At 38.6% G+C, this 11,245-nt stretch overlaps 1 protein-coding gene across 1 annotated transcript in view; it reads left to right on the top strand.

Moving 5' to 3' along the window:
* PIEZO2 (piezo-type mechanosensitive ion channel component 2) overlaps positions 1 to 11,245 on the top strand; it is an 861,527-nt gene that overhangs the window by 397,325 nt on the left and 452,957 nt on the right. The window contains exon 4 of the mRNA XM_006868690.1: positions 5,098 to 5,140. Within this exon, the coding sequence (XP_006868752.1) occupies positions 5,098 to 5,140 (43 nt within the window). The remainder of the gene's footprint in view (positions 1 to 5,097; positions 5,141 to 11,245) is intronic.

Genomic DNA, 11,245 nt, shown 5'->3' with positions numbered 1-11,245 from the left:
GGTTGGATATTGTAGTCTATAATTGCAGAAAGGGAAGAGGAAGGAGAGAAGGAAAAAAAATAAAACCTGTAGCTTAATATTAGTATGACTTTAATGTCCTCTTTCAGCTTCTTGCCTTCAAGGCTGTCTGATAAATTTCAAGATGTCACTGTTGGTTGTTATGCTATACCTCAGGATTTAATTTTCAACCTGTTTTATTTTTAAACTCTTTTTCCCTCACCACACCCCTTGTTCTGGCCCGTTCCCTATTAAAAAACAGTTCATCGCTGGCTCTTGGGCTAAGAGAATCTGTGTGTATGTGTGGCAGACAACCCACCAGTGATAGGGATGGGGAGTGTCCACTCACTCAGGCACCCCCTTTAGTCACCAGAATGATGGTACACAAACAGTGGGGGGGGGGGGCTATGAACAGATACCGTCCCCCCAAAAAAATCGGAACAAAGCAAAACCAACAAAGTGTATTGTCCATCTTTGCTCTGAGGTTCCTGCAGTGTTATTCCATGATGGGTCTAGCCCCCCGCGTGGTCTTGCCATTTGGTCTCACCCAAGTTGTTGGCTCCGGTGCCACTGAGGCCGGGAGAGTCAAAAGTACATGATTTCTTACTTTTGCTATAAGTTCCAGTAGATATAAGTTTTCAAACTTTTTAAATAGTCCTACCTATGTGGTTCAGAGTTTTGGAGCTCTGCCCTGAACCCGCTTTGCCTGGTATTCTGTAGTTTTGCTCATGGTGAACTTCACTGCACCTCTACCCTACCCTCAAGCCCTCCTCCACTGCTGGTAGTTTTGATCTGCTGACCTTGAGATTAGCAGCCTGACTCAACAACTACGCTACATGTATAATAAAATTGTACATTTTAAGTCTGTGCAGTTTATTGCAACAAATTTCAATTAAATAAAGTTGTACTTCCTTCTCTCCCCCCAAAACAGTAAAGAGTACAAGTAACCTAATAAAATGTCTAGTTATACTCCAGAGGCAGATCGTATCCGAGGGAAGCTCCCTTTTTGCTTTTAAGGACTTCAAATGATTGTTCAAAGTCTACCACAAAAAGGTAACAAACAAGTGCATACCATAGCTTAGTTAAGTTGATAAATAAATTAACCATCACATGCAGTTTCTGTTTTATATGGACCTTGTATTTCTGAACTATACAAAAAAAGGCATATAACAAAAAAAGAATGAAATATAGTTTTATCTTCTTTAAGGCTAACTTGTTTGCTTGTTTTCAAGGGAGGAGGATATTCACTGGACACTTAAATTTGAGTTTTACAATTCAGTCTAATTGAACTACTAATGAGAGTTCCTTTGAGTTTATGGAAAATAATTCTACTCTCAGTGCATGTTGGTTTTCTCTTTTCTCAGTGTGTCTTTAGCTGTTTTAGTCAAAGATTGTTGGAGGAAGCCTTACAGACTGTCATGCAGATCTTTACTAAACAAGAAATTTATAACACATGGTTAGCTTTAGAAATCCATTCTCTAGTGAGATCATTAATTATTTAGGATTTACATTTCATTTGAGAGTAATTGGAAAGTAGTTTTTCAAAAGACAATCTTTTAAGATGTAGCAGCATCCTCTATTCATAGCTGAGAAAGTTGAAGTATATATATTTGTGAACAGACTAACGCAGCCTTTAGAACGCATTGTGGTGGTGGTCTTTAGCTTCTATCAAATATGCTTCAACTCATGATCACCCCATATAACCAGAATATAACTCTCCCAGAGTGGCTGATGGGTTTGCCCCAAGGAACTTGTGTTTAGCAATCCAGTGCTTAATCTACTATGCAACCAGGGCTCTTCTTATTTTGAAAAGGAGAGATTTATTTATTCAGTGAGAACATATCACACCCTTAGACACATAAGTTTCCTCTAGAGCATTAGTACTGCAGACCTTTAAATGTGTTGTGTCACATTGAATACACGTAGGGTTCAGAATTGTCTGAGTACCCAGTGTCTAGACTCTGGCTCCCCACTCTAAATTTCAGTTATGTGCTTCATATATTGGTGCTATTGTTGTTATTGTTAAAACTGTACTTTTCAAGCTCCATTATATCTAACAACTTCATCCAAGACTGGACAGGAAAAATTCCTCTCATCAATTTTACTATTTCTCTATGCTATATATTTTTTCTTTTGGTTGTATTGCTCAGTCTTTTCCTGAATAGAAATTGTTATTATTAAGTACCATCGAGTTAGTTCAGACTCATAGCTACCCTGTATAGTGTTTCTGAAGCTGTAAATCCTTGTGGGAGCAGAAAGCCTCATTTTTCTCCCGTGGAACAGCTGTCACCAAAGTAACAACAGATCTTGTGGTTCACAGTCCAGTGCTTATCCTCTAGAACCAACACATTCCCAGTAATATGTCTTAGTCTTCTCTATATTATAAATTTCATTTAAAAAGTGTTGTAGCAAAGAAGTCTGCCAAATACTTTTGTTTTCTTTATTTTTCACTCAATGTTGAACTGCTTTGGCAAAAGCGAATAATATTACCTTGCCATGTAAAACTTGGTTAATGGCTTTTAAGAATTCCCCAGCAACTGCATAATGGGCTGCCAAAAATACTTTTGGTGCCAAAGGATCTGGATATGTCTGTTTCATTTATTGTTTATTTCTTGTTTCATCATGACTAAGTGCTTACAAAAGGTATAGAAACCTAAACCCCACAGGAATGTGGTATTTGAGGAGAAACCATATTTTAATGTATGTGGGCCTATACTGAGCATATTTAGATGGTTAGTTTCACATCAACAACAAACACTGATGAATGTCTATAGGATGCAAGATGTTCAAATAATTAATGAAGTTGATTTCTAGTGAATTTAAGGAAGTCAAGTGCTACCATCTCTATTGTACTTTAAGAAATGCTGGAAATCTTGCACAGAGAGCTTTTAACTTGTTTTAATGAGTTTATATTTCTCAGAAATAAGAAGATGGAGTCTATTTCTTAAATTAAAAGCTTCATCTTTGAGAAGCCTGATAGTACAGTACAATCAAATAATTTATTTTTTAAAAATTTTAGCTTGATAATAAATCGAGTCTATTTTTTTTTAAGTTTTTCTTACAAATTGGAAAACAATCAATTTTGTAATATACTGAGAAGATCTAGAAAACACAATGGAAGTGGAAATTAAAGAGAAATAAAGAAGAGTAGGATCTTAACCCCCTTATTGCAGACCTCCCATAAGTTTAAAATTCTGTACCCTTCCCATTTGATCTCTGCTTATGCCACCTGGCTTCCCCTTTAACGGGATTCTCCCACTCCTTAGTTTAAGCTGGCAGCTGCCAACCATCCTTGTATACCACAGGCTTTAGTCTGACTGAGGCTTAGTGTCTTCTATATCAGTGTCCTAAATGCTAGGATTTCAGGTACTAGACAATTGTCTTCAAAGAATTCCTGAGTTAGACATTCTTAACTCTGTGTGACTATAGACAAATGGCATTATGGGACTTTTCTCATGGGCCTGGAGCCAGCAGATATGCCTGGGCTGGTTAGTTAAAACCCATGTCTTTTTCTCCTATTCAGCAAAACATATTGGAATTCCACTGGAGAAGAGCAACTTCATCTGAGGAGATAAGCTTGAATCTGATTTCACTGTGTGTGTGTGTGTGTATTATTCATTCATACAACAAAAAAAAAATCTAGCCCAAGAGCTGGCCAGGGAGACTTCCTTGGGCCTCTTTCTCCTATACAGTTCCTGATAAAGCTCCTTGGTTTCCATTTGCATGTGTCTTTGAATCCCAGTGGAGCACTTCTATTCTGTCTTTTAGGGTTCTATGAATTTGAATCAATTCTATGACTATCTTAATTATCTAATGCTGCTATAACAGAAATACCATAAGTAGATGACTATAACAGACATAAATGTATTCTCTCACAGTATAGGAGACATGAAGTCAGAATTCAGAGCACTGGCTCTGCAGAAAGGCCCTTATCTCCTTTCAGTATCTGTAGGCTCGGCATTCCTTGTAGATTCCATGCATCTTGGCATCAGTCTTCCTCTGGATTTAGAAGCTTCACAGTGTAGGGACCCCAGGTCCAAAAGATCCACTCTAATCCTGGCTCTTCTGTCTTGGTGCTAGTAGGTCATTCTTTTCTCTGCTCACTTCTTTCCCCTTTGATCTCATGAAAGATAACAGGTGTTGTAGGCCACACCCCTGGGGATCTGCCTTACATAAGTATCAGGGTTGTGATGCAATTAAATGTATTGCAGCCCACCTTTAATCCTCTTATTGATTTATCACATCAAATCATATCGTGAGAAATCATCACATAACTTACACATTCTGTCATTATATAACTGCCAAACCACTGAGAATCATGGCCTAACCAAGCTGGTACATATTTTGTTGTTGTTGTTAAGTGCCATTGAGTTGGTTCCAACTCTTAATGACCCTGTATAGGGTTTCCTAAGAGCAGCTGGTGAGCTCGAACCTCCAATCTTGCGGTTCAAACTGACCTTGCAGTCTAGCATATTAGCCCACTGTGCCACACCTGGACTATGGTACATATTTTAAGGAGACACAGTTCAATAAATGGCAATGGCCGTGGGTTTTTGTCTTATTTGTTCTTCATCTGTGGATTTCAGTACTCTACTCTTCAAATCATGTCACTTGAATGTAACATTTTTGCATTCAATAGACTTATGATTAAAAATGTTTACCTTTAAAATGAAAAGGAAATGTTAATCTTATTCTTCAACATTTGGAAGGTACAGACTTTGTTTTTAAAAAATTGGTACTTCTGAGTGTCTTCTACCTTTAATATGTTACACAAAATTAAAAGTTGAATTTTAGAGAGTTGACTTACAAAGTGCTGTTTTATTATTCCTGTCTGGCCACATTTAGACTTTATTGGCCTGCCCCTTTACCAGAGTACAATGTGGGTAGTTGTAGAGAGCTTTTCTGCATTGTACAGTATACCCTCTCACATCTTGTTGGAATAGTCTCTGAAAAATTAGAGGTAGTGAGGATGCATTTAAGGGAAAACTTAAGTTATTCCATTTAAATGTAAAACCAAATATCTGGCACAGGTATGCAAAGAAACAATGAAATTATCTGAATTTTTGATGTGCCCTTATTATGCTTCCTTCTTTTCTTTAGGCTCAACATGGGAGAAGACATTCCGACAGATTGGCTTTGAAAGGTAAGTGCTATTTAGCATATCAACTTTTTGCTATTAATATGCAGTTTTTTTCACAGTAATTTGTAATTACTGTGTTTTAAAGATAAATACACTTGCCACCACTACTTAAATAGCTGAGTGACCTTGAGCAGTTCATTGTGTCCTGCTTAGCCTCAATTTCTCTATTAAATAGAGGTTTGAGTAGTTGCCAATACAGAGAATGGAAATAAAGATTTAGTGGGAAAATTTATGTGTAAATATTTTTTAAACTATAAAATGGTAAACTGTATACTTAAGAAAATGTTAGGAAACAGCCAAGGCAACTTATAATTAAAGTTAATATTCTACTATCTTTAGTCCCTTCATATGTCATATTCAGTTCTGGTCTTAATTGAGGGAAATTTATAATTATATTGAAGTATCCCAATTATTTGATGCATTAAACACTAAAGACTGAAGACCAGAAGAGTTGCGGGGTGATATCAAGAACATCATACATGAAGAGAGCAAAAAGTCATTAAGAAGACAAGAAAGAAGGAAAAGGTCAAAATGGATGTTAGAGGAGACTCTGAAACTTGCTCTCCAGCGTAGAGAAGCTAAAGCAAATAGAAGAATTGAAGAGGTCCAAGAGCTGAACAGAAAATTTCAAAGATCAGCTTGAGAAGATAAAACCAGGTACTATAATAAAATATACAAAGATTTGGAACTAGAAAACCAAAAGGGAAGAACACGGTCAGCATTTCTCAAGCTGGGGGAACTGAAGAAAAAATTCAAGCCTTGACTTTCATTATTGAAAGATTCTCTGGGCAAATTATTTATTGAATGATGCAGAATGCATCAAGAGAAGATGGAAGGAATACACAGAGTCATTGTAGCAAAAGGAAATGGTTAATGTTCAACCATTTCAAGAGGTACCATATGAACCAGAGCCAATGATTCTCAGGGAGGAAGTCCAAAGTGCATTGAAGGAATTGGCAAAGAACAAGGCACCAGGAATTGATGGAATACAAATTGAAATCTTTCAAGAAAGTGAGGCAGCACAAGAGGCACTCACTCATCTCTGCCAAGAAATTTGGAAGACAACTATCTGGCTGACTTATTGGAAGAGATCCATATTTGTGCCCATTCCAAAGAGAGATGACCCAACAGAATGTGGAAATCATTGGATAATCTGTTTGATATCACAAGCGAGTAAAGTTTTGCTAAAGTTAATACAGAAATGGCTGCAATCATACATTGACAGAGAACTTCCAGAGGTTCAAGCTGGATTCAGAAGAGGCCATGGAACAAGAGATATAATTGCTGATGTCCGATGGATCTTGGCTGAAAGTAGAGAATATGTGAAAGATGTTTACCTATGCTTTATTGACTATGCAAAGGCTTTTGATTGTGTGGATCATAACAAGATATGGACAACATTGAGAAATATGAGTATTCCAGAACATAATTGTACTTCTGAGAAATTTGTATCTGGACCAAGAAGCAGTTGTTCGAACAGAGTATGGGAACACTCAATGTTTTAAAATTGGGAAAGGTGTGCGACAAGGTTGTGTTCTTTCACCATACTTATTCAACCTATATGCTGAGCAAATAAAACGAGAAGCTGGGTTCTATGAAGAAAAACGTGGTGTCAGGATTGGAGGAAGACTCATTAACAACCTGTGATATGCAGATGACACAACCTTGCTTGCTGAAAGTGAAGAGGACATGAAACCTTTACTGATGAAGATCAAAGAGCACAGCCTATGGTGTGGGTTGCATCTCAATGTCAAGAAAACGAAAATCCTCACCACTGGACCAATAAATAACATTCGATATCAGCGGAGAAAAGATTGAAGTTGTCAAGGACTTCATTCTTCTTGGATCAACTATCAACACTAGTGGAAGCAGTAGTCAAGAGATCAGATGACGTATTGCAGTGGTCAAATCTGCTGCACAGGAACTTTTTAAAGTGATCCCTTTTGATGACATGCCGAAAGCAAGTGAGTAGGCCAAGGTTCTACTGTGCTTAATAACATTTTCAGTCACTAATTTTTGGAAGAAGATCACTAGACCTTTCTTCCATCTGTATCTGAGTCTGGAGGCTTTTGTCACCTGTCTACCATGGGTGACCCAGCTGGTATTTGAAATACCTCTGTCATAGCTTCTAGTATCACAGAAATGCACAATGTACCACAGTAGGAAAAACTGACAGGAGGGGTGTGGGAGTTCTCATAGTTCAAAGGTTGGTAACATTGTGATGATCAGCTCCCACAGACCAACTTAAAACAATGAATAGAAAATCATTTGTAGCTTAATTTTTAGTGTGACATCTTTCCCCAAACTATCTTAATTTTGGTTCATCGGTCTGTTATGAAACATTGACAGAATAGCAATATTAATGCCATATTCCCATCACTGCCTTTCAGTGAGATTTGACACACTTGATTTACCTATTTTTCGTCTTTTTTCTGAAATATTTTTAAATGTCAGACATATCATTTAATCTGCAGCTCTAAAAAAAAGGATTTTCTTTCATAAATACAATGCCATTATTACTTTTAGTATAAACAGTATATTCTTAATATTAGTCAAATGTTGTTGTATGCTGTCAAATCAGTTCTTACTCACAGTGACATTTTATAGGGTTTCCAAGGCTGTAAATCTTTTTGGAAACAGAAAGCCTAAATTATCTTCCATGGAGCAGCTGGTGTATTCAAACGGCTAACATTGTGGTTTACAGTCCAATATATAACCCACTATGTCACCTGGGCCCTTTAATATCAAAGGGGAGTATATTGGCTCCATAGCTTAAGCACCGGGCTGCAAACTACCAAGTTTGTCATTTAAGCCCACCAACTACTCCATGAAAGAAAGATAAGGCTTTGTACTCCTACAAAGATTTAAACCCTCAAAAGCCCTATATAGGGTCCCTATGAGTTGTAATCAATTAGATGAGCATTAAAAAAAACAATTGTATCAAAAGTATAATTTTACACATTAAGCTATAAACCTAAATACCCTCTGAAGTCTTCTTAAAACTGAAAAATAGTAAAAAATGGTCTACCCCAAGTATTAGACTCTTTTAAGAACTATTTATAAGGTATTAACTTTGTCAAAGAGCAAACTGGACTTTCTGTTACAATTGAAGCATATAGTTTTATCTAAGGAAGAGTGTGATCTAGATCAGAACAAACTCAGTGAGTATTCACAAAAGTTCTCTGGTGAGAGAAATTTCACAAAACTTAAGCACAGAAACTCCAAGAACTTACAATAGAAAAATTCTGATTGGTTAACATTTACAAAATTATGCTTGAACAGTCACTATACAATTATAAGATTCTATAAGTATTATTTAGTTAAACATGAAGATTGAGTCAGGTAATATCTTGTTAATCTATTGATATTTTCAGAGCCAGATTTAGTGACTATCTTTTATGGAAACAATCTCTTGAGGGGAATAAGGATGCCTGCAGCTGTCCTTAGATATAGGGACTAGTTGTTGTTGTTTATCTAGTAAACAACAAAAATGGAGTCTGGCCTTCATCTTTAGCAGAAACCATTAGTTCTTATGTGAATCACCTCGTTCTTTTGAAATCCTTCTTAATCCTCACTTCTAATCAAAAATTTTAATAGAAATTTGATTATCACTCTTTTGAGTGTTTTCCTCTGCAAGAATGTTCCCCCGGCATTTATTCAATGACTGCCTCTTTAAAGTAGACTTTTAAGACTCCAGACATAAGGACTTCCGTCGCTTCCCTGACCAGGCATCTCAGGTAGGGCAGTCTCGGGGAAAAGGGGCAGAATCGCACATAAGAAACCTCTGTCTAGCAGACAGACAGCCTTTGAAGAAACTTAAGATCTTATATTTCAACATTCTGAACTCCTTTTTTAAAAAAGATCAAATTGCTGAGCAATTATAGACATTTTAAGCTTTTGCCTGCCTTCACATGGCTCCCACTTCTGCACCCCCCCACCCACCCCCACCCCGTGAGTGCCTCTGCCCCCTGCAGACCTTGGAATGCAGGGCTAATGCAACCCCACTTAGATGGCTGCATTTCCAGAGAAAAGGAAGCTTAAACTAAAAAAGCCGAACAAATAGAGAGCGATATTGGCACGGATATCAGGAAATTCGGGGTACCCACAGTGCAGAGAGACTGAGAGAGGCATTTTTTTACGTCATCAAATACAGACACTACCTCCCCGCAGCCACAACCCCCAGCCCTCTACTGCCCCGGCCTAGACCAGCCCTCTGCCAAGCCACCTAGGCTCAGGAATGCCCAAGGCACAGGCCCACCCACTGAGGCCAAGGCCCTCCCAAGGCCCAGACACTTCCACTGAGGCCAAGGTCTGCCCTGAGGCCCAACCCGCCCACAGACTGGTCACAAAGGCCCAGGCCCAACCAAGGCCCACATCACCTACCCACTTCGTGGCCCAGGCGGTCTACACCCCAGTCGCCACTGAGGTCCAGGGCCCCCAAGGCCCAACCAACCGCATAGCCAGGTCACTGAGGCCCAGGGCACTGGAAGCCCAACCAACCCTCAGCCCAGTCTCTGAGGCACAAGTCCCCTGAGGCCCAATCCGCCTAACCCGCCCAATGAGGCCCAAGCCGTCCGATGCCCAGCTGCTGATACCCAGGCCCCCTGAGGACCAAACCGCCCGACCAAGGCCCAAACCACCAGCCTGAGGCCCAAACGGCCCACTGCTGAGGCCCAGGGCCAACTGAGGCCCCAAAAAGTTACTCTGAGTTAAGAATAAGGAGAGTGAAAAGGAAAGACCACATCCTGATCACATATTCCTAAAGGTAATCAGAAAACATAAATAATTACCAAAACACAAACTTAATGAATTATTAGGGTCACAGATAAACATTAAACAGGTCCAAGAAGCAAAAACAGATGACCATATCGGCACATGTCCAGAAAAAAGATAAAATTTCTGAGACAAATGAACCAGAAGTAGACCTTCTCTCCATGCTGGAAGGAGGGCAGGCATTGGAGATACCTGAGAAAGAGTTCAGAAAAATGATTATAAAATGTCTCAAAACACTTTACAATGGAGCTGAGAAAAATAAGGAAGAAGTCAGAAAAGCACTACAGGAACAATCAAACAAGATAGATGCAGCATTGGTAACAATCCAAAACCTACAGAAAAAAGTCCAAACAATGAACAACAAAATGGCAGAAATAGAAAACTCCCTGAAAGGGCAGAGGAGTATAATAGGTGAGATGGAAGAAAGAATCAGTGAACTGGAAGACAAGTCTCTCAATACCACTAAGATAGAAGAACAAACCCAAAAAAGGGTAAAAAATTCAGAGGAAGGTCTAAAATTCACATTGGATAACATGAAGAGGAATAACCTAAGAATTATTGGCATTCCAGAACAAAATGAGTCACAGAAGTCAACAGAGGAAGTAGTCAAAGAACTACTGAAAGAAAATTTCCCTAATGTCCTCAAGGGCGAAAAGATAGACATTCAAGAAGCCCACCAGAATCCAGGAAGGGTGGACCCCAAAAGAAAATCACCAAGACATATCATAGTCAAGCTCTCCAAACTCAAAGACAAGGATACACTCCTGAAAGCAGCAAGAGAAAACAGAAGGGTCACATACAAAGGCAAACAAGTCACACTAAGCTCGGAAAAAATCCAACATCTATTCCTGATAAAAACACTCAACAAAATGGGAATTGAATGAAAATTCCTCAACATAATAAAGAGCATATGTACAAAACCAACAGCCTATATTACTCTCAATGGAAAGAAATTGAAAGCCTTCCCTCTGCGAACAGGAACCAGAAAAGGATGCCCTCTGTCACCGCTCCTATTCAATATTGTGCTGGAAGTCTTAGCAAGAGCTATACGGCAGACTGGGAAATTAAAGGCATCCAAATTGGCAAAGAGGAAGTAAAACTCTCCCTATTTACAGACGAGATGATCGTATATGTAGAAAACCCCAAAGACTCAGTAAAAAAAAGCTACTAGACCTCATTGGAAGATTCAGCAAAGTGGCAGCGTATAAGATTAACATACAAAAATCAGTTGGATTCCTCCATACCAAAAATGACAGTGTTGAAAAGGACATTAGGAAAGCAATACCATTTACAATAGCCACCCAAAAGATGAAATATCTTGGAATAAATATAACC

The sequence above is a fragment of the Chrysochloris asiatica genome, unplaced genomic scaffold, assembly GCF_000296735.1.
Source record: "Chrysochloris asiatica unplaced genomic scaffold, ChrAsi1.0 scaffold00122, whole genome shotgun sequence".
Lineage (NCBI taxonomy): Eukaryota > Metazoa > Chordata > Mammalia > Afrosoricida > Chrysochloridae > Chrysochloris > Chrysochloris asiatica.
Note: the sequence above shows the minus strand (reverse complement) of the source record. Positions and strands in the feature narration are given on the sequence as shown.